The sequence below is a fragment of the Bidens hawaiensis genome, unplaced genomic scaffold (assembly GCF_021521415.1).
Source record: "Bidens hawaiensis isolate Kalapana, Puna unplaced genomic scaffold, B.hawaiensis_p1.1 tig00008374_1, whole genome shotgun sequence".
In the NCBI taxonomy this organism is placed as follows: domain Eukaryota; kingdom Viridiplantae; phylum Streptophyta; class Magnoliopsida; order Asterales; family Asteraceae; genus Bidens; species Bidens hawaiensis.
The window spans coordinates 166,728-190,582 of record NW_027491592.1 but is presented as its reverse complement, the minus strand read 5'-3'; the positions used below and the strand labels follow the sequence as shown (position 1 = coordinate 190,582).

At 37.7% G+C, this 23,855-nt stretch overlaps 2 protein-coding genes and 1 non-coding gene across 4 annotated transcripts; all 3 read left to right on the top strand.

The window, feature by feature from the left end:
• The first annotated feature begins 285 nt into the window (after positions 1-285).
• LOC143637602 (26S proteasome non-ATPase regulatory subunit 4 homolog) lies at positions 286-3,571 on the top strand. Of its 2 annotated transcripts, XM_077104952.1 has the most exons (11): positions 286-409; positions 539-652; positions 1,534-1,639; positions 1,734-1,848; positions 1,936-2,145; positions 2,232-2,511; positions 2,609-2,732; positions 2,880-2,977; positions 3,078-3,149; positions 3,219-3,302; positions 3,389-3,571. In XM_077104952.1, exons 1-10 carry the CDS (start codon positions 398-400, stop codon positions 3,267-3,269), a joined length of 1,182 nt encoding a protein of 393 aa, XP_076961067.1. In that variant the 5' UTR covers positions 286-397; the 3' UTR covers positions 3,270-3,302; positions 3,389-3,571. The 2 variants fall into 2 exon arrangements, with proteins under 2 accessions (XP_076961067.1, XP_076961068.1); XM_077104953.1 differs by lacking the exon at positions 3,389-3,571 and having other exon boundaries at positions 3,078-3,141; positions 3,214-3,303.
• Positions 3,572-5,321: 1,750 nt separating this feature from the next.
• Positions 5,322-5,394, top strand: TRNAK-UUU (transfer RNA lysine (anticodon UUU)). The gene has a single exon. It is a non-coding gene; the product is annotated as a tRNA-Lys (tRNA).
• A 413-nt stretch (positions 5,395-5,807) lies between these two features.
• Positions 5,808-10,716, top strand: LOC143637601 (protein ENHANCED DISEASE RESISTANCE 2-like). The gene is made up of 18 exons (XM_077104951.1): positions 5,808-5,960; positions 7,071-7,145; positions 7,230-7,283; positions 7,374-7,477; positions 7,560-7,690; positions 7,767-7,908; positions 7,985-8,080; positions 8,167-8,231; positions 8,320-8,391; positions 8,481-8,627; positions 8,694-8,974; positions 9,076-9,282; positions 9,373-9,474; positions 9,538-9,588; positions 9,660-9,803; positions 9,875-9,970; positions 10,201-10,302; positions 10,413-10,716. Exons 1-18 carry the CDS (start codon positions 5,808-5,810, stop codon positions 10,515-10,517), a joined length of 2,127 nt encoding a protein of 708 aa, XP_076961066.1. The 3' UTR covers positions 10,518-10,716.
• The last annotated feature ends 13,139 nt before the right edge of the window (positions 10,717-23,855 follow it).

Genomic DNA, 23,855 nt, shown 5'->3' with positions numbered 1-23,855 from the left:
GGATCCTTGAGGTCTCAGGTTTGAAACCTGACTCAACGGGGGTTATCCCATAATGGTGGGTTTTCTCCTTGATGGGTTTCCAACAATGTTATTGGGTAAGTCAGACCTGAAACTTTAAAATCAGTATGGACGGTTGACATTTTGTTTCAGAAATACTCACTCGGGTATTGGCGGTGGATCCAAACCTATTCAAAAAAATAAGTTAATTTTTTTAAAAAACCAGGGGCTTTGCATCAACAACAAAAACAACAACAACAACAACAACAACAATAATAATAATAATAATAATAAGCAGCAAAGAAACAGATATCGTCGAGAGCAAGAAACCTCTCGATTCGTCTTCAAAACTCTGTAATCGATCTCACGATTCACTCTCTTCATTCTTCAGCCTTCCACAATGGTGCTCGAGGTACGTTTATTCAATCGTCTATACATCCTTACTGTCACATTTACCCCTTCAATTCGAAACCTAGGGTTTATTATTATTATTATTATTATTATTATTATTATTATTATTATTGTTATGTGAAATAATCAGGCTACGATGATCTGTATCGACAATTCGGAATGGATGCGTAACGGTGATTACTCGCCTACTAGGTTTCAGGCTCAAGCTGACGCCGTTAATCTCATTTGTGGCGCTAAAACTCAGGTATATTTCATAGCCATGTAATACACACACACACACACATACATACACGCAAAGGAGTTGATGATCATAAATTGGGACAAAATTTGTATAAAGATGAATTCTGCAGGTCTTGTTATTAGGATCCTATGCAGTTGATAATTGATATCACCGATATATCAATGATTTTCCCGTTATTAACGTTTTAAGTCTTAAATTACTAATTTAAGTCCTAATCAGTTCCTACTTGCCACAGATTGTTAGTGTTTTGCCAGTTTCAAAAGGTTAATTTGTTAATGGTAGGAGAGTATACTGAACTATTAGTGTTAAATTGTTATATATGTGAATTTTACATGGTTTTAAAATTACTCGTATTCCACCGATATCTTTCCGCGATAATCGATATCTCAAATATCGGTATTCGGTCCTTGACCGATATCCGATATTTTCCCGGATTAACTGTTTAGTTAGGATGTTACTTATTACAAGTTTTTCTGCCATGTCAGTTTAGTTTTGTGTCGTAACTTTAACTTATTGGTGTTACTAAATTAGATAGATTATATCAGTTAGGGCTTAGTTTCATTTCATCTCCATAGTTAGAAGATATGATTTGATTAGGTTTCTTTTGTAACTATCCTCATTGTACTCGTCATTATACACAATATTTAAGAAATTTTCGTTATTTTATAATTGGAACTAAGTGGCAGTAAACACAGAATTATTTTGGTTTAGTTAGTACTAGTAATAGACTAATAGTATTGGCCTATTGGACTCTTCAGAGGTCGGTGTTGATGGTTCATGATGATGTGTTTTGGTGTAAGTTTCATACTTGCATTGTGTACAAATATTGTATAGTATGTTTAAAATAACAAAGTTGGTGTATTGGCGGTGGTTGTTTGTTACAGTCTAACCCGGAGAATACTGTGGGCATATTAACAATGGCTGGCAAAGGTGTGCGTGTTCTAGTCACTCCTACTAGTGATCTTGGCAAGATTCTGGCTTGCATGCATGGTTAGCTTCTTCAATTTACTTTACACTATGAAAACTCATTAATTTCTCAGTTTGTATAAGCTATGAAGCACTGAAATTTTTTACATTTACTCAGGTTTAGAAATAGGGGGTGAGATGAACTTGGCGGCTGGGATTCAGGTTGCTCAGTTGGCTTTGAAGCATCGCCAAAACAAAAAACAGCAACAAAGAATAATAGTGTTTGCTGGAGGGTATGCAAATAAATATCAAGTGAAAACATCTAGTATATTTTGATTTGTTTGTTACTTTTCTCTTATTATCTCTTTCTTGGATTTCAGTCCTGTAAATTACGATAAGAAAGTATTGGAGATGATTGGAAAGAAGTTGAAAAAGAACAGTGTAGCTCTTGATGTTGTGAACTTTGGTGAAGAAGATGAATCCAAGACAGAAAAGCTTGAGGCCCTTGTTGCTGCTGTAAATAATAGTGACAGCAGTCACATTGTTCATGTTCCAGCTGGATCAAATGCACTCTCTGATGTTCTTTTGAGGTTTATAACTGTTTGTTTTTTTTACTCGTTTATATCAAATGTTATTTTCATGGCTGATAACTGATTTTGTTAATGTTTGATTTTAGTACTCATATCTTTACCGGTGATGGAGAAGGTGGTAGTGGTTTTGCAGCGGCGGCTGCAGCAGCTGCAGCTGGCGGTGTGTCTGGTTTTGACTTTGGTGTTGACCCAAATCTTGACCCTGAACTTGCACTTGCTCTTCGTGTTTCAATGGAGGAAGAACGAGCAAGGCAAGAAGCGGCTGCGAAAAAGGCTGCAGATGAGTCTACTTCACAAGATGCAACTATGTCTGAAAATGTTGGCACTTCAGCTTCTGAAGCTGAGAACAAAAAAGATGATTTGATGGTTAGTTTTGTATTTATTATTATTGTTACCATCATCATTATAATATACTTGGTTTATATTACAAACAGCAAAGTTAAAATATTATTGTTTTTATCAGGATGATGAGAATGCACTGCTGCAGCAGGCTCTTGCAATGTCAATGGATGAACCTGCTGCCACTGTGACCACACGGGACACTGATATGGCAGACGCTGCTGTGGATGATCAAGATTTGGCCCTTGGTAAGTTATCCCTCACGTTAACTTTAAAAAAAAATGGATTTTTTGTGTTGGTCTTAAATTTCTTGTGGGAAACAAGAAAATTGAATCTTTTTGTGTTGTTGGTCTTGAATTTCTTGTGGGAAACATGAAAAATTGGATTTTTTGCAGCTCTACAATATTCTATGCAAGATGGTGCAAAAGATCAGTCAGAAGATATGGGAAAACTGTTGGCAGATCAATCATTTGTGTCATCAATTCTTACTTCTGTACGCCTCTTTTTATTGTTATTATACTTGATAAATTTCGAGAGACACGGGACAACATTGCTTTTCTAGAATTTCATTCATCTTGATGTTCGGTTTGCAGCTTCCAGGAGTTGACCCGAACGATCCTTCAGTCAAAGATTTGCTTGCTTCAATGCAAAATCAGCCTTCTGAGGTTAGTTTGGTAGTTTTTGTTTTTCACCAAGTAGATACTTTTTTGTTTACTGAATTTTATTTACATTAGTCTGAGCAGAAGAAAGATGATGACAAAGCACCCAAGGAAGACGACAAGTGATATTACCTTTTCTCTAATCAGTTATAATCTCAGGTATGTGTAACTGTCGCTCACATTTTGTAGTCAACGCATGATGACGATGAGTTGACTTTTGGTTTCATGTGTTTGTGAGTGTACAGGTTACTGCATTTGATGGAGGATAATGGGATAGGTTATAATGTACGGGAAAGTAATCTTGTTACCATGTATTTGGTTTACTTGTGGTGTTTGTTTAATCATGGTACTTGGATAATCGATTTCTTCTTCCTCGTTTGTATGTTTCAAAATGTTATTTGAAAATTTCTTGGATGAAAGAAAAGTTGCCCATGATGATGTTTGGTTGATATTTGAATATACACTATCATTGTCATAGATGGTTATAACCCAGTCAAAAGTCCCACCAATAGTAAGGTGAAGAGGTAGGTCCCAGCAGAGCCCAGTTAGACCCGCAAGACTCACCTTGAAGAGGGACGTCTGCGCAGAAACCAACTGGATCCGCAGGACCCACCATGCTCAGAGACGTGACGTTCTTACGCGCAGTACGCAAGCTGTTCCCGCAGGAAATGCCTCCCAATGGTGAAGGACTCCGCCTGTTCCCGCAGCCTCGGATACAAGCCATCAGGGAAGGCCACCCGCGCAGCAAGGCTACACGCACAAGGCACTTAGCTCTCAATCACTCAGTGTCACCTGAAGGAATGAGCAAAGCCGGGAACAATCCCGCACAAGGGCGGGAGGGGGAATACTCCCGCCCAAATAAGCCAGTCCGTACGATACGGGAAGATCTTCTGTACTGTACCTGACGAGGTATGGGCAAAAGATCTGACTAAAGATACGACAGCTTATTGACAACAGTATGGCGAGCAGCATGCTCCTGTACTGTATGTCACTATTAGCCGCTGCCTACTCACCAATTACTGCCATACCACGTGCGTAGCCGGCAGTTGGTGGAAAAGGAATAGTACACAGCAGGCCTGGTCACTATCAGCCACTGCCTACCCACCAACTACCAGCAGGGCACGTGCGTAGGCCACTGTTGGTGGAACAGGAACACTGTTGCAGCCGGCCACACCTCCTTGGAAACCTACCTTCGGCTATAAATACCACAAATGGTATGATCATATCTTATCATATACTATCTTGTATCATCATATATACCTGATATCTGCTCTAGCAATCTCTTAATATACATTTATATTTAAAGAGCAACCTAGTCTGATTCTCACGCCGGAGGGCGGTCACAAGGAGGAACCCCCCCTTCTCAGTGACAAGCTCACGGTGTCTGTTTTGCAGGTTATCAGAAGAACCATCTTCTCAGGGTCTCACCCCTCGTGGGAAACATCTATCTAACCCCCAGGTTACCAGTAATCTGCCCGGGGTCTGGTTAGTGTTTCTTCATAAGGCTATTCGTAGGACTTGCAAAGGGTGGTTGTAGGAAGACCCTCTAATTAAAAAACCTATGTGGTATGGACCGCTCGGCTTAGAAATTTGTAAATTCACCAGTGACAGGTTGTCGCAAGAGAGGTAAAAGAAAGTGGAATTCGTATAAGATCTTGAAATATCTTGTAGAGAATGAACACAAATTTGATGCAACTAGTTCCTATAACTAACATTCTCAAATAGAAAAAGAATCATTGTATGTTTATGATCTATTCATACGTTTTTTTTTCCATTACACCTACCGAGGACACTATACTTGCAAATGTGATGTAAGCCTTAAATATGATGGTTGTTTACACTTATCAAGGACACTATACTATACGGAATCATTAACATGTTTTGTCATCCCACCATTCCAAAGTCATAATCTTAATAAGCAACTTCTTTAATTTTCATTTTCTCAAAGTGGGTAAATATCATAGTTTCTTCCATATAGTGTAAAACAATATTATTGTGCTCACAACAAACCATGAAACCAAATCAAAACCAGAATGGTAACTTTCAACATCAGTTTTGGTTAACAATGAAACAAGTCGGTGCTAAGTGCTAACAATTTAACTCACGGTTTGACTTAAAAACCGTCAAAACAACGTCATTAACACCTAGATGAGAGCTTTTCTTACCTATTAACAAAAAGCCGTTCTAGCTCAGTTGGTAGAGCGCGTGGCTTTTAACCACGTGGTCGTGGGTTCGAGTCCCATGGATGGCGTTTATATTAATATTATTAAACTTTATGTTTTCAAATGGTAATATAATACTTGTGACTAGAAAGTTAGTTATAGTTTTTTTTGGTTGGAAATACAAATATTTGAATGACGGTTGGTTATTATCCTACGTATATATATTTATTTATTTAAGCAGCTCTTGATGTTTATTGATTTATAATAATAACAAGAGAAGAAACAACCAACATATTATTCAAAAAAAATACAAAATAATTTCTCATTCAATTCAATTTGCTACCTGGTTTCAATCCATTGTTTGAGTTTCTTAATTCTCTGATTCCCATTTGTGGAATCAGAGGATCATCATCATCATCAACATATTATTATTATTATTATTATTATTATTATTATTATTATTATTCAATAATCTCTCTTGTTCTTCCTTCCTGTTTGAGAAATGGATTCTGTGAAATCTGATGGAAGAATGGAGGGATGGTTGTATCTCTTTCGATCCAACCGCTTCGGATTACAATACTCTCGTAAACGATATTTTATCCTTGAGGAAAGGTGCCTCAAAAGCTTCAAATCTAAACCCTCATCAGATTCAGAAGTAATAATATTATTCATATTTTTATCTTACTTGGAGAATGTTAAACCACATTATTGCTTATGATCTTTAATAATTTTGTGTTTTATCAATAAACACCAAATTCTTTTGTCAATTCTTGAAATGCGTGATAAAGTTCTGCTATGAGGGCGTGCATGAGTCGGTTTGGGTTACTTTTGGCTCATAATGAACAAAAAACTGAATACCATTCGGCTTCAGTTTTTCCGGTTTTCACATTGGATTATCTTTTCTCGGTTTCTCACCATGGCTTGAAACTTTTTTTAAAAAAGGCTATAATAATGAATTTGGGTCTAAATTTTTTGTTAAGTCGTAATTAAATGATTATTACACATTTTGGCGTAAATGTATTGGCCTGCACCATTTATTAACTTTTTATAAATTACTTAACAATCAAAAATAAAAATTATGACTCATAAACTTAATAACAAAAGTTGGTTTCACGGGGTTCGGTTATAAAAGTCAGCTCGTCAGTGGCGAAGCTTGGACATACACATCGAGGGGGCTGGACTCAATATGTATAAAAAAAATTCATAGACTAGAGGGGGCGGGCTCAAAATTTCGGTCGGAAACGGGTGAATTTATACCATGTATAAAAATTTTTGGCTGAAAAAGGATAAATTTACACTGCCGAGCGAAAAAAAGGAGGCCGGGCAAAAAATTTCGATCGAAAACGGGTAAATTTTTACTATGCATAAAAATTTTCGGGCAAAAAGGTGGATAAATTTACACTACCGAGCAAAAAAACCGAGGGGGCCGGGCTCAAAATTTCAGTCGAAAATGGGTAAATTTACACTATGTATACAAAATTTCGGCCAAAAATGAATAACTTTACACTATCGAGCGAAAAAAACAGAGGGGGCCAGGGCCACCCCTGGCCTCAACTAAAGCTACGCCCCTGCAGCTCGTCTTTTCAGTTTTCGTTACATGCAAAACTGAAACCGACCAGGTATGGAGGTTTATGAAAAAAACATAAAACCAAACAGTCAGTTTTGTGTTTAGTTTGGTTATACTTTTGATATGGTTATTTCGGTTATTTCCAGTTTATTTCGGTTTGTTGATAACTAATTATACAGACCTTTGAATTGTTTTCAGGAGCCACTAAGAAGCGCGGTCATAGATTCTTGCATTCGAGTTACAGACAATGGAAGAGAGAGCTTTAGTAGAAAAGTATGATCCTACGCGTTTTCCTTTATTATTAATCGATTTTGCATTCGGTCTTTAACTCTTTATCGTATTACTTACAACAACCAGGTGTTCTTTATATTCTCCCTTTACAATGCTTTAAATCACAACGATTGTCTTAAGGTACACGCCAATATTCTTGCAATCAATTATCTCATTATGAACTTTTATTTTCAATTTGCATAATTAAATCTTAAAATATTAATTTCATAGTTGGGAGCAAGCACCCCGGAAGAAGCTGCAAGTTGGATACATGCTTTGCAGGATGTTGCAGTGGAACCGAGATCAACTTCAAAGCGAAGATGGCAACCGTATAGGTATAATAAAATAGTAAAATATCTAAAAGCTTCGTAATTTGAATTTGTACCCGTAAATGAATTAATATTATTTGTTTGACAGATTAAATGATTCCATGATTGCGGCCCGTAAACGTTCTGTGGATTGGACATCATCTGCAGACATGCATGTTGATGCTATGACATCTGATGTGATTGCACCTTCACAATGGAAGATCTTTGGTTGTAAAAACGGTATAATATAAACGATTCATCAAATGTCTAAAATAGTCGAAACATGCATGTTGATGCTATGACATGTATTTTGCAGGGTTGAGGTTATTTAAAGAAGCGAAAGATTCTAACTCACAGATTTCGAGTGATTATCCGGCTATAATGGCGGTTGGTGTAATTGAAGGGACTTGTGAAGCTGTTTTCAGAACTTTCATGTCACTTGGCCTATCTAGATCCGAGTAAGATTCATAATATCTTTATCTGTTGTTATCGTTGAAGGGTATTTTAGACATTTGACAAATAGTCGAAACACAGGTGGGACTTTTGTTTTTATAATGGCACGGTGGTTGAGCATCTTGATGGTCATACCGACATCATACACATTCAGCTATGCCGGGACTGGCTACCATGGTACATATTATATAAAACACACCCCTATATATGTGTGTGTGTGCGTATGCGTATGCATGTGTATATAACTGACTCGTTGTTACCAGGGGGATGAGTCGAAGAGATTTACTTTTAAGACGATACTGGAGAAGGGAAGAAGATGGGACTTACGGTAAATCTTGATCTAAATGTTGTTCATTTTCTTTTTTTTTTTTTGACTTAATTTAACTTTATGTATATTTTTTTTCATTTTATATCAGTGATTCTATGTCATTCTGTGGTACACAGCAAATGTCCACCGCAACAAGGATACGTTCGAGCTAGTCTTCTAAGTAACACATGATTTAAATTGTATCATAAGTTTTGTTCAAGTAAGTTACTAAGTTCCATAATAATATGTTTCACAATTATTATTTTCCAGGTGGGGGGTTTGTGATGAGTCCATTGAATGAAGGAAAAGAATGTTTAGTGAAACACATGCTGTCACTTGACTGGAAAATATGGAGATCGTATTTACCAAAAACATCTTCGCGGTCCATGACTATTCGTATGCTGTGTCGAGTTTCAGGTATTAAAAGTTTTAAACAATCAAAATATAACTGAAAATGTAAATAAAGTACATGTTTTTTTTTAGCATTGAAAGATTTATTTAGAGCAAAGGGTGGAGATCAGTTTCCTTTTGAGTTTTTAACCGGAGAAGTTGAGTCGATACGTAAAAGTGAAGAACCGATCAAACAAGAAACTGATTTAGTGCAACTAGAAGATGATAAAATGGAAGACGCTAATGAAGCACCCGAGTCTTGTTCATCAAGGCTTACTGGATTAAACGATACCTCTGACGAATTCTATGATGTCCCCGAACCTTTGGAAGATAAACGAAATATGAACTTACAAGACGACCGACAAACTATTGAGGTATTCCTTATAAATTTATAATATTCAATAAACTTTATATTGTTATTATTATTATTATCATCATCTTTTTTCACTTTTGAATTTGGTTTTTATGTTAGCAGCCAACACTATCAACAGCTGCCACCTTTGTGAAAAAGTTGCATAATCTTGCGTCTCAAAAGAGTGCCGATTCAGACTCTAGTAATAAGCCTTGTTACGGGTCAACTTTGGTCAAAGATCTGAGGTGTAACATGCCTTGCACATGGGCTGCTTCCGATCCGTCTTTATTCCTTGTCCGTGGGGCGAATTATCTCAAAGATAATCAAAAGGTTATCTTTTTTTACCTTTAAACACATAAAATGCATACACCGATACACGGTTTCATTATGAGTTATGAATTAAAACTGTAAATATTACAGAATAAGGCTAAAGGAACCTTGATGGAAATGGTTGGTGCTGACTGGTTACAGTCTGATACGCGTGAAGACGATCTTGCAGCCCGTCCAGGCGGCATCGTTCAGGTATAACAAAGATTAAACAAATTTTTGGTATTTGATAATAATATTAATCAAGTGTATTTATAGAAATATGCAGCAAAAGGTGGACCTGAGTTTTTCTTTGTTATCAACATACAGGTTTGACTTTCTGTTTTTGTTTAGTTAAACGTGTTGACCGTTCGATTTTTATTATTTAAAATGTAAATTAGGTCCCGGGTGCGGCTGCATATAATCTTGTCCTATATTACATGACAAAAACTCCTTTGAAAGAATCTCCTTCACTAGAACGGTTTGTGAACGGTGATGATGCGTTTAGAAATTCAAGATTTAAGCTCATACCATACATATCCAAGGTAAGTCGTAAATGTCATTGGCCTGTTGACCCGACAAAGTATTCATTATAGCGGTCTTTTTGACTCTTTAGGGATCATGGTTGGTAAAGCAAAGTGTCGGGAAGAAAGCGTGTTTGGTTGGTCAAGCACTCGAAGTGAATTATTGTCGTGGAGAGAACTATTTGGAGGTAAACTAAATTCTTGACTTTGACTTTTTAAAGTCAAACAAACTACTTTCGACATCAAGTTTTTAAATAAAGTGATCTTAAGTCTATTAATTTTGGTGATTTTGCTTCAAAGAGATAAAAATATTTGATTTTGAAATTGTTAAAAGAATTGGCTTAAAAATCGAATTTAGAAAGAACTAAGTTTGACTTTGACTTTTGACATTTTCGATATGTTTTTGGCACTTTTGTAGCTTGACATTGACGTGGGTTCGTCAACTGTGGCACGAGGTGTGGTCAATCTTGTTCTTGGTTACTTAAACAATTTGATTGTAGAAATGGCCTTCTTGATACAAGTAAGCTTAATGTGCTTGCACTATACCATCTTATAATGTGTCGAGTACTTGTACCTTTGGCGTATGCAAACGCTTCATACACTGATATATACACTTGCAACTATTTTCAGGCTAACACAGAAGACGAGCTACCCGAATCCCTTCTTGGTACATGCCAGTTGAATCACATGGATACCGCCAAGGCAGTCTCTGCTGAGTCTATTAAAAACACTTGAGGTCAAACACGAGATCAAGTTGACTTTTTGGTTGACTGATGTGTAGTGTATATATATCTTGAGCCAAATGAAAGCATGAAGGATGCATATATATCATGTAAAGTTGTTTTTGTTGTGGCTTGTGGAGGTAAATAATATACACAAAAACACATATCTTTTAGGTTTTTTGATGATATGCTAATCTCTATGGCATCTAATGGTATATTCATGTTTAAGTAAATTTTTCTATATTTAATTTATAGGTTATATGATTTGAAATTATTGTTTTTTATGCATATATGTAATTGTTAGCAAACTAATCTAAAAAGATGTATAAAAAACTTGGTATTGTTCTAAATCTACGAACTATATATATTATATGTACGGGCGCATTTGGGAATTTTATGAAACTCTCATCGGTTTTATTGTTAACTTATGCCTGTTTATATGTGTTCATTCAGCAATTTCGCTTTAACACGATTAGCGATTAACAAGATTATTTTGATTTAACACATATGTTGGGGTAGTATCCCTAAAGCAACAAAACAATTCAAAAGACAAATAACATCGACAAAGACCGTGACAATTTGTGGTCCCAATAAGAGGTTATAGGTTGCTATCATTAGTAGGTCCTAGAAGAACTTAGAGAATTCTTCTAGATAATGACATGTTGTGGTCCTAACCGGGGGGGGGGGGGGGGGGGGATTATAGGATGTTTGTGTAGATGCAAATGTGTGTGCGATTAACAAAGCAATGCATTCGTATACAAAAGGAAATGACTTAACTGTGTGTTTTATTCTATCTCGATCACTCACTCTCACAACCATTATCACCGTCATATTTTTAAAGTATATATCCTCGGTTTACTAGTAGTCGAAGGTATTTTGCTTTAACAGCATAATAGAAAGTCAAGAACTTTTTTAAACAAAAAATGAAAAATTAATAGATTAAGACTAAAATGATTAGTGATCAATCAATTAAGACAGACATGATTAAAGATAAAACATATTAGCCAGTAACAAGTGTAACAAAAGTAACACATTAGCAATAACATTTCGCCATGTATCTATCGAGCAAACTATGTGATGTCTCAGTTTAGGGTAAAAACAAGTATCTTCAATTATTTACAGTTGTAAAAAAAAAAAGATTTTGGACTTTGGATTGCATAACCGATAAAGGACAAGTGAGGCATTTTTTTCTTTATTTTTCTTTATTTGATTTTAGTTGTACTTTTTGACTTTTAATATTGCTGGTAGTTTAGTTATTTCACATACAATGATACAATTAACTTGCAAAACGCTCATATGCTTTTAAACTACTCGGAACCAAACATATACTTGCAACAAGAGTATAACGATACCATCCGTGTAATTAACTTTTAACTATAACCACGCAGGTCTCAACTCTCAAATTCTCAAATGTTTTTATGTCGTGAGTAATAAGTAACTAGCTCTGTGCCCGCGCAATGCGGTGGGGTTGCACGCAAACATGACATCGGATGCGTAACCGGTGTTATCATTTCTGTATGTGCGTGACTTAACAATAGTACGCGTGTAACCCGACGATAGTATGCTCATATTGCGGCATTGGAATCTTAACCGGTGTTAGTAAGCACGTCACACAACGACTGCGCACGCTCAGTCAGGTGGTGGTGCGCACGCGCACGTAACGCTACATTGAACTCGTCTTGACCCGCAACCCGTTCCGCTTGGCAATGTTCTAACCGAAATTCGTTATGACTTGACCCCTTTCAACCCAAACCCGTCCCGACCCAAACCAAATTAACCTTTTTGTATTGACTCATTCCAACCTTAACCTTTTAGACCCATGACCTGAACGGCCGAAACCGCCCGATTCGTTTGTCGGTTTTTAATGGTAATCACGTAACACGTTAAGTTTTTAAAATGAAAAAAGTATAGCAATACCATACTCAAATTAAAGATAATAAAATACTCGTTTTTATGGTATAATGTTTTTAAAAAAATATTAGCGTGTGAAAAAGTTATACACGTTTAAACGTCGCCGGGTAGTTGGTTTAAAATAAGGGGTATATATGTAATTATTATATAAATTAACATAATGTGATTAAAGTTAAAAGGCCAAACTTGTAATTATTTTTTAATAAATTAAAAATAAACCGTAACATGATTTTGGTTATGCTAAATGACAAAATTGTCAAAATACTAAATTGCCCCTAAAATGCCTTAATCTTGTGCATTATAGTTTGTAATAAAAGCTAATAAGTTTGGTATCTCTTAAAAATTAAGAGATCACTCACTCATGGTTTATATATAGATATAGATATAGATATAGATAACTAAATTAGTGGAGATGTGTGAGCCCATTAATTTATATATTATGATTTTTGACTTTAGTGGACCACGTTTGGCCCATTATGATGTATCAAAGCCCATGTTTGAAAGTGTATCATCATTAATCATTTCAATATTTCATGAAAGATTGAAACTTTGAAAGGGAATAAAACATCAAGTCCACAAGTTCAACTTCAGAGTCAAAGATCGAATCATATATGCAGTGGTTGTGATTGCGGAATAAATGTCCAAAAGGCCCCTCGAGTTTCAAACTTTACGTTTGAAATAATAAAGTTATGAGATGTATTCAACACCATACAATTTTAGATAGATAGCTCTTAAGAACTTTATAATGTACTTTTAGTTTTAGGGGATGGTTTCAAAGGAAACCACGTTTAACTTGAAAATTCGTGAATTCAATTTGTAAACACTAGTTTTTTTGTTTTTTTATTTTTAATATTTTTATATATCTTTTACCAAAACTAGAAGGAAATAGAAGATAGAAATATCTATATCATAGAAGTACATATATACATATACATATATATATATATATGTATGTGTATTGAGAAATTACATATATGTATCTCATACGAGGTAAATATACGTAGATTAAGAATTACATATGTATGTGCTTTCGTAAACTATATATATATTTTTTAAATTTTCTTTTAGTTTGGGTGAAGATTAATAACATGTAACAATAATGAAATTATAAAAATTAAAAAAAATTAGTGGTTAAAAATGGTTGTCATGAATTGTCAAGTATCTTAATGGTTTTATTTGGACCCTCTCTTGAACTTTTATATGATGTTTCACACGGATTTAGACTGAGAGTTTGAAAGAGAATACAATAAGGCTATACGGTATACATCAATGGGTAACCCTCATTTGTCTGACGTGGCAGACACATGGCATCCCTCACGCGATGACGAATGAGGGAATGATGTTGAGCAGTTGAGGGGTGTATATTATTTAGCTTAAGTGGTTACATATGGCTTAATTAGACCATGTGTAGCGGGAACAATTTACGTAAGGGTGTTGTGCGACACGTGACATCTTAGTGAACAATGAAGAATTTTGCGATAAGTGGTGTTGTGATAAAAAAGGCTCAAATCTTGCAATCACTACTATTTTCATCCTTCTCTCTTATAAACCACCGTTGCACAATGATCCATTCCAAACCTAACCTCGCAACTAGGGAAAGGGTGTTTTTTTTTGGGGGGGGGGAGTTCACCTCCTCAACGAGATCACTACGGGTAGTCTTAATATAATGAAAGCAAAGTTATATTTTCCTAATTGTTATAATAAAAACTATATATACGTGGGTTTATTGAAAAAGTTTTAGTGCTTTTGTAACTTCATTTACGTTCTCTGATTTCAATATTTGTATGTCACTTTAATAATTGTTTAAAATGCTTTTTAATAATACACCATTTTTGGTCCAAAACAGTGTGGTGATCGAGATTTATAGGAAAAATGAGTTTATATAAATAATTTGTTGGATTTTGTATTTTAGGTAAAGTCTATGATTGTTGAATACACGTATTCCGGTTTTGATAGTGAAATACTTGAATTTATAAATATGTATGCACGTTACAACAATCACGGCAATAAAAAATATATCATGTGTTGACACTTGAAGCTTAATATCTTCATAATATAATAAGAAAAAATAATGATAATAATACTAATAGATGTTTGAAATTTGAATTGTTATATTTGTTGACTAGTTAATGTATTTATGTAGAGATTTGTTAGAAATAATAGTGGTAAAAATATTCTTTTTTACCCACTCTGGTTAAACTCAAAAGCTTATATTTAACACTAGTTTGATCCTCCCGTGTTACGAGAGTTTATTTAAAGTTTTGTTTTTAATCGTTTTGCTATTTTATTATGATTATTTTATTTTTTTAACGTATTTTGTTTTAATTTAATACATATATATTAGTTTGTTATTATATTTTTTAACGTTTGGGTTTATCAGTTGAGATGTTTATGTTTTTAATTTTCAACGAACAAACAAAATGAACACGAGCATGTTGATTTTTTAAATGTACAAACATGAACACAAATATTTGTCTAATGAAAAAAGAGGCGTTGATGTAGGCGATGGATATAATATACCAGCAACGAAGAACATGTAAAGCAGTTAAATTAAATTAGGGCTTGATAATGAAAGTGTTTATCAATAAATGAGATTTTATAACCCATTTGAGAGCTATTAGAGTTTGGTAAGACACATAACCCGTGAAAAATATTCTTTGATAATTAAGGGGTTATTTCATAAATAAATGAGATGTTATAACCCGTTTAAGGGTTATCCGGGTTTGGTGAGACCCATGACCCGTGTAAATTATTGTCTACTTACGAAATAGTTTTACAAATAAATGAGATGTTATAACACATTTAAAGACTATCCACGAATTCGGGTCAAATGCACGAGATGCATTCTTTTATAAATCAAGCAATCTGATGGCTCTAGAGAATAGGGGGAACAACCTGAGAACGACACCTAGGATTTTATGATAGACAATTATATAGATAGTTAGATAAGTAATTCATTAAAAGAATTCGTTAATTTAGTTCTACATAAAAAGATTTTGTATATGCAAAACTGATTAATATCTAATAATATTGTCCAGAATTTATCAGTCAACTATCACCAAAATATCTAACGACAAAGTATGACAAATTAAATCATATAATTATACCTTATCAAAAACTCAAAAGTTTGTTCTAAAAGTCTACTTAGAATATGAATAGTTGACCCATCCTCTTGTTTGAAAAAACTTTCCACTTCAATTGGTATTTTTTTTAACGAAAATCATATCACTGGCTTAGCCTTAGTATGGGCTTATAATATGGTTGGAACAAAGACACATTTAATTGTGAATTTAAACGTGTTAAATGAATAGAAAAAAGACATATATCTGCATAGACAAATCAATAGTTCACAGGCTCACAGCTACTCCGTTAATTTGACAGAGTTTAAGAGCTTAAGCTCATATACAATGAAACACATAAGACCATGTGTAGTCGTAAAGCTTCACATCCAGGGGTTATGCGTCACGTGGCGCCCAGTCAGAGTTATGGTTTTGTACAAAAACAGGCTGTAGTCATAACTCTCCACATCCAGGGGTTATGCGCCACGTGGCGCCCAGTCACTTTTACACTTTTTGTTTTTTTTTTAAAATTTTTAATAAGAATAATCAAATAACAATAATATTTTATTAAATAAATATTACAAGAAAAAATAAAAAAAACTATTCGTCGTTGTCGTCGTCGTCGTCTTCGCCCTCTTCGTCGTCGTCCTCGTCCTCCTCATCGTCCTCATCGTCGTTTTTATCGTCGTCGTTGTCTTCATCATCGTCGTCGTCCTCGTCCTCCTCATCGTTTTCACCAGGCAGAGGCCGATACATCCAAAGATGTTGAACCAAATCCTCCTTTAGTGCGTTATGTATCTCTCTTGACCTCACGGAATCCGAGTTTTCGAGTCGTTGCTCCATACTTGCCGGAGTCCGTGGTGGATCCGGGTCCGGTATGAAAGTTGGACATATTGCTCTTCCCTCGTCCTCGATGATCATGTTATGCATTATGATACACGCATACATAGCACATCTCATTCTTTCTAAAGACCACAGACGACAAGGATTTTTAACATAATGCCATCGTTGTTGAAGAACACCAAAACACCTCTCGATATCCTTTCTCGCAGACTCTTGCACTTTCTTAAAATACTGTCTTTTTTCATCCATCGGGTCTCTGAATGTTTTAACAATTATCGCGAACTCTGGATATATTCCATCACCCAGATAGTACCCATGATTGTAGAAGTTATCATTAGCCCTAAACGAAGCGACGGGAACGGTCCCAGATATGTAACTCTCCATCACAGGAGACTGCTCTAAGACGGTTATGTCATTGTTGGAACCGGGAACACCAAAGAATGCCGACCAAATCCAAAGGTCGTATGAAGCGATCGCTTGAAGGCTGACCGTTGGTCCCTTTTGGTCACCTCGTGTGAATTGACCTCGCCATGCTGTTGGACAATTAGCCCATTCCCAATGCATGCAATCTACACTTCCTATCATGCCGGGGAAACCATGTACCCTTGTATGTGCCTCGTAAATACGTTGTAGATCGTTAACGTTGGGCTCTCTCAGATAATGTGGTCCAAATAGTTTAAATATTCCTATATTTTACAAAATTTTTATAAAATAAATGATCACAGTAAACAAGCGATAAACTATTAAAAAAAAAACAAAACGTACCGTAACAAAAATACTCCAAGGTGTCCCGAGTTGTTTTTTCGGCCATCTTTAAATACTCGTCGTTGATGTCGGTCGTGTTTCCGTAGGCGAGCACGCGCACGGCTTACGTAACCTTCTGAATAGCCGTGAATCCTAGCGTCCCTCGAGCTTCAGGCTTTTGCTTAAAGTAATCAAACTCACGCTCCAAATCATTGGTGATGCCCATAAATAAATTTTTAGACATCCGAAAACGACGCCTAAAGGTCTTCGGGTTCTTGTATCTCGGCGTGTCGCAGAAGTAATCCGCCATCAACCGGTTGTTGGCTTCGGCACGATCTCGTTCGATATATGTTCTTGTTGAAACGGGGGGTGGAGAGCTAATAGCACCTGTAACGGAACTCATATATTGTGTCGCGAGCATAATCGCACTCGTAACCGCCCGTTCCTCCTCCACGTCCTCGGCTTGTTGGTCGGGCCCGAAAAACTGTTTATATATAGATGGAGGATCCATATATAGTGAATTTGGTGTAAAGGAATTTTTATAGAGTTGAAAGAGAATTTTTATAAATTTAATGAGGTTTGATTGGGGATGAAATTGTTTAATATATAGGAAATAATTTTTTTTTTTAATTTTCCAACGGTCATTTTTCAAACGGTCACCTTGGATTTTGTGCCATTCCCCGCGTTGTATATACAACGCTTGCCATTTCAAGTTCACCATAACGCGGGGGGGGGGGGGGGGGCGGTGTACCCCCCGCGTTTTCGTCCTCAAAGCTAGCCATAACGCACCCATTACGGGTGGTCTAAGGATAAACGCTCGTATAAAAAAGAAACGATGGTATATATACCAAGTGAAATGCACTAACTTTCCCAATTCCCAAAAGATGTCTTAGACTGTACTTAAAATGCAAGATTTTATATCAAAATGATAAGATTTAACTTTTATGTTTTGTAAAGTGAGAATGATGTTTTACATTTTAATTTTGGCTTTAATTTATTTCAACTGGGTTTATCTTTTCCATGAAGGGTATGTGTAGTGGGGCGTTGCACATCCATGTGGCACCCATGCCAACGACTGCATACCATTGTGCCAAGAGGAAAAAAGGAGCGTCGGCCATATTGTTGTAGCCGTGAGAACAGTGTTTTCCAGCAAAATGGTTGGACCCTACCCCTTTTACTTATTTTTTTAATTATTATACGACTTAAATATTGTTTTGTTTATATGAGATATGTGAGACTATTAAGTATCTTTTTAGTAAGACATTTTTCACCTACGTAATGGGTTGTTTTTACTTTTTTATTTTATTAAAACCACTAGTGGTGTCTTAATAAAGCATCTTAGGATGCCACCACATAAGGTAGATCCACTTACTAGGAGTCAAAATCGATTTTCGATGTTGTAACGAACCGACTAAGTTCCTACTATGTAGCAAGGCTAGCTCTACCTATTCTAGTCGAACAATGTTGAAAACGTTGTTGTATTTTGTATTCAAATTAAAATATTCATTTTGTATCGTATGCTATAGAGAGTGGCGGTAATATACCAGTGCCGTGACAAACTGTATTAATTCCCACTAAATTGGTAATCACTGACGATATTCGTTCTTAAGATTTTTCAATTAATGTAAAACTTATGTCAATATATTTTAGTTACATTATGATTTCTATTTCAAGTGTCGGTACCATATCAATACCATAATAACACGAGCATGTACTGACACTTTCACTAGTTTATTTACATAATTCGAAAATACGTATTGAACTATTGATGCGTATTTGGGAAGTAGTTTGATCGTGAATAAGCTTTCAAAAAGATGAGCTCACGTGGCATTATTCTATTTGTGCAGGTGGAGATTAGATCTTTTTATTTTTTATTTTTTTTTAAATATAATAGCTCCGATCCCTATGTTAAATCACGTGATGATGTCTTTCACTCACTGCCAGCTGTCATGTGCCACGACATCAGAACATGGGGACCGGAGTTGCTCTACCGACGCCGCAAAGGTTTGTGTTAAAGTCAGTCCAGTGGTCAAACGACACCGTGTTGCGTGTACGTGACTGCATGTTATCTTGCCTTTCGTACGTTGGCACTACTAATTTATCGTTTTACCCTTCATCTCAATTGCTTCTAAAAACAACGGCTAACAATTTACACACGAGACATGAATATATGATACGAACATACATGACTTTAACAGGTTTCGTGTACTAAACACATAGACACATGTTTACCTGTTAATTTTCGTGTTTAAACAGGAAAAATATATGTTTACATATTAAGTACCTGGTTAAATATTTATAATTATATATTATTAAACATAACTTCTTTCATTATATAGAAACATATATATTACATCAACATAGCAAATAGGCGGGCAACAAGCTGCGCCGCCACCCCTTTCTGAATTGCAAACCCTAACCTGTTAAAGACATACCCCTGCCCATTTGGAGTCGACACATTGCTATGCACAACCCGTTGGACCCTGGTTAGGAAACGGATAGCTTCCGGTGCCAAGGAGCCAAGGGTATCAAAAGCCAGACGGACAAAAACATGTTGGTTCTCTTTGCAGGCTTTAGCATGTTTCTCCACCTTCTTCGTTTCAGCCCTTTTCATTGCTTGCCCAGCTACAAACTCATTATCCCTCAAACCAGCTAAGAGAGATACCCCTGTGAGGTCAACACAAGCGTGTTTTCCCCCGGCCCAACCAAAGACGAGCAAATCTGCCGGTCGTAGAGTGGATCTCCCTTCCGTGGGGACTGTAAGGAAGTTTACGGGGGCTTCCTTTTTAGTTGATATCCCAGCTCGCCTTAAGATGTCCCAAAGAACGTCCCGCACCCAATCATGTCGGTATTTGAACCCAGGCATCTCCTTGCAATGAACCGCATGCTCTCCGAATTTATCCAGGCAAGCCTTACGGCAGATCGGACATGTTTTGTCTTATGGGTACATTGGGACCATCAAACGGTACTTAAGAATGGCCCTATACTCGACCGCAGACATGCTTTGGCACAAGCCATCAATCGGGATAACAGTCAGAAAATCTTGGGCATGAGGACCTTGTAAGCATTCAATAACCGCCTTCTATCGGAGGGACAATCCAAAAACTTATCCCAGGCTCTGAGCGATTTTGCCAAAAAGGACATTCGCCAAAGTTTTTTGAGGATTTGGTGGGGCGGTGTCCTTATTAGAGAAACCGCCAATGTCAAAGTCTGGGAGAGCGCCATTTAGGCGTTCCATGGCCTGCACGTAGTCTGAGTCCAGGTCGACAACTCCGATATTCCTTAAGATGTGATTATGTAGCTTCCAAGACTGAGCCCTCGACGCTACAAAAGCGAAAACTCCAACATCATGAGCTGAAAGAAGGCCTAAACCCCTCAAGCGCATCGGTAAAGATGCAAATCGCCACTGAAGATCACCAAAGAACGAGCCTCCACATACAACTATGTCTTCGATGGCTTCTCGAAGCCCCTTATCAAAACAGGATACCGCATCATCCATCATATGGGGGTGGCATGTTCGTAACCCAAAAAGCAACTTAGCAACCCCCATGCAAGACCTAAGCAGGAGGAGTTCGATCCGGGGATCCCTAAGGCAAGGTAAGAGTTTCATAAGATCAACCGCACGAGATGCTCTCCGCCTCGCCAACTCCTTAAAAAATTAGGGATCTCGACTAACAACCCCTCCAAGGAGCTTTACCCCTCTCTCTGTTCTACCAATCCCACTAGGGAAAAGCCCATCTTTGACTTTCACCCCATTACACGCTGGCCAAAAAACCTCGGTTTTCTTAATATTAAGTTGCAGCCCCAATGATGGCCCTTCCGAGCTGATAATGTCTAGGGCTTTAGCTACTTCGTTGGCACACCAATAATAGTCCCATCATCCAAGTACCAAGCATGAAATGGGAGGTTACTGTCATTTTGTACCCGGAGAAAAAGAGGGTGTAATGCTAAGGCAAAGAGGAGGGGCCCAAGGGGGTCTCCCTGCTGAACCCTAGTAGTAGCCCCTATACAGTCACCACCAACGTACAACCTAGCCGGCTGGGCATAAAGGTACTGGACCCATAGATAGATAGACGGGCAATGATGATGAACCTCCCGGAGAAGGGCTGTGCGGTCGACCATATTGAAGGCGTTGGAGAAGTCCACGGTAAGCATAGCTAAAGAACCGTCCGCGTGAAAGGAGTTAAGAAACCGGTTCGCGCTGTAAAGCACCGCCTCTGACCCAATAGGGGTCCCTACCCCAAACTGAAAGTCCCCTAAATACTGAGTCATTTCCTTCCCAACCATCTTCATAGCCACTTTAGAAACCAGCCTACGCCAGATAGCCCCCACAGAAATGGGCCGAATTCCATTATCCGGCTTTAGTAAAGGGGTATGGGGGGTGAAGCAATAAACTCAGCGAGCACCTTGGGGCACAGACCCCCCTAGCCATAAGTTGACGACTTCAGTGATGGCTAAGAGCAGACCCATGGAAGTCACTGATCCCTCACCACTAAGAGCGTCCAACAAGTGTTGCGCCCGCATCCCGTCTCTCCCGCATGAGGTCCCTTTAGGAAATGATCGGATACATCTAAGCACACAGTCCCCATCCACAGAGAGAGTAGGAAGGGCGACAGAGCTAGAAGGCAAGGACGGAGGCGGCACCACTGGTGTTTATCAATGAGGGCTTTCATGGTTGAATCTCCGAGAGGGGCAACCCCACTTGAGAATAATACCTTGACTGCAGCTGTGAAATGACCATCCCTGACTTTCCTGAGACATTGTTTAATATTGAGGCTGTTTTCAGAACCCTCCTCCCCTCCCACCTCTCTTTTAGAAAAAGTGCTTCCCCCCACGTTATCAAAGAGAGAAAGAACCAAGTCAGCAAAACCAGATCCATCTTTCCACACAGCAAGTGCTTGCTGAATGCTACTACATTGCAAAGACTTTCGATTCCCTGACCTGTGTTCCTGCCTAGTGGAAGGTTTCACCACCTTTAAAGTACAACGCGGCAACAATAGTAATTTGACCCAATTCTCAATCGAGCCTGGTGAATCCACTACCTTGTGTAAATCACATGCCAAAGTCTGATCAAACGCCAAACAACAACTTGGGGGGGGGGGGTGCTCTTAACCGTTTGAATGGGAAGGGAGAAAACCCGTTCCAAAAGGGATACATCCCCAACCACTCATACAGATGGACCTGGGTCCCTATCCACGGACACACGATTAGGTTTCTGGATCCCAACGATGAATTCTCCAGCATCTCCAGAATCCACAGAAAAAGAATAGACACCATCAGCATGCTTGCACCCTCTGCTAAGGGCATGCAACGTCATGCACCTCCCACATAACCATTTATCCCCCGCCCGAAGGGCTTCCCCAACATCTATAAAAAAGTCTAAATCCTTGGAGATAGCATCTTTTAAAAGGTTCTTCAGATTATCCGTTTTGAAATGGGTACTTTGCATGTGCTCAAGTAGGCGAAAAAACCCCGAGGACCCAGGTCTACATTCCTTACACTCGTGGAAATGCTTAAAGGGGCATGGCCTTAAACCGTAAGTGGAGCTAGGACCAAGCCCTCCTGTATTTACGTTTCGAATTCTTTTTATGGTAGCCATGTACACCCGATGTGACATTCGTCAAAATTCAAATCTCGATTTGTATTCGTGTTGTAAACTTTTATTATGCAAACCCGACTCAACATTTTGTTTCCTTATTTAATTATTATATAATATTATTATTATACCTCGATCATCAATAAATCGATGTTTGTCATGTTATAATGTCGTTAAGAAAAACATAAGGGGTAATACTTGTCATTTTCGAATCTATATTAACATTTCTTAAGTTTTATACCCTTTTCATAAAACATTTAGAACTTGAGGGGCCAAAGTTAAACATCTAAATACCACCTATATATTCCTAAAAATCCTAACCCTAACTTATCATTCCCAGCCGTCACCCTCTCCCAGCCGTTTTCCGGCGACACCCTTTTTCCGGCGACCCGATTCCGGTTGCTGCCGCAGCCACCTTTGCCGGCTAACACCACCACCGAACACCACCATCCCAGACATCACCACCACCCCTCATTTCCCCTCGTGTTCCGGCAGCCCCTTTCCCCTTCGGCTTCGTTTTCCGGCGACCGGAAAACCGGCCGCCGCCCACTTCTCCCGCAGCTCTCTCTCTCTCGGCTTTCCGGCGCGTCTCCGGTGGCCGGCCGCTGTGGCCCCTGGTACTCCAGTCACCTCTCTCACTCTCTATCTCTCTCTCAGCTCTCTATCTCTCAGTCGCTCTCTCTCTCTTTCTCGTCATCTCTCTCCTCTCTCTTCTCTTTCTCTCTGCTGTCGTTTTCCGGCGCACCTCAGGTGGCCGGAATCGGCCTCGGTGATTTCCGTTTCTTCGTCTCTGGCAATTTTTGGCTCGGGAACAGTTAATAGGTAAATTAATTTGGGATTTTTTGGTATTAATAGTTTTTACATATTTATCGGATTCAAATTGTTAATAACTGGTTTGGTAGCATCGGTTAATTTTTGGTTAAATACTTTGAAACGGGTGGGATGAATATTGGTGTTGTTTTGAATTGGGGATAAGATGAACATCGGGTTTGGTTAGCTAAGACGAAATACACCCGATAACCAACCACTTAAAATCGGTCTTGGTTTTCTGTTATAAAAAATAACTATATATAAATGTTATATTATTATTTTAGGTTTAATTCATATTGTTACTATTATATATTACTATTACTATTACTATTATTAGTAATAAACCCGTCTTGCTTATATTTAATATTGGTTAGTTATTTAAAAGCCC

Excerpts from the sequence above, each read along its gene's own strand:
- LOC143637601 (XM_077104951.1), top strand. The coding sequence starts at position 5,808 with ATGGATTCTGTGAAATCTGATGGAAGAATGGAGGGATGGTTGTATCTC. Across the intron at positions 7,284-7,373 it reads ATCACAACGATTGTCTTAAG|TTGGGAGCAAGCACCCCGGA; the intron begins GTACACGCCAAT and ends TTAATTTCATAG. Across the intron at positions 8,628-8,693 it reads TATGCTGTGTCGAGTTTCAG|CATTGAAAGATTTATTTAGA; the intron begins GTATTAAAAGTT and ends GTTTTTTTTTAG.
- LOC143637602 (XM_077104952.1), top strand. Across the intron at positions 1,640-1,733 it reads GATTCTGGCTTGCATGCATG|GTTTAGAAATAGGGGGTGAG; the intron begins GTTAGCTTCTTC and ends ACATTTACTCAG. Across the intron at positions 2,733-2,879 it reads TGATCAAGATTTGGCCCTTG|CTCTACAATATTCTATGCAA; the intron begins GTAAGTTATCCC and ends GATTTTTTGCAG.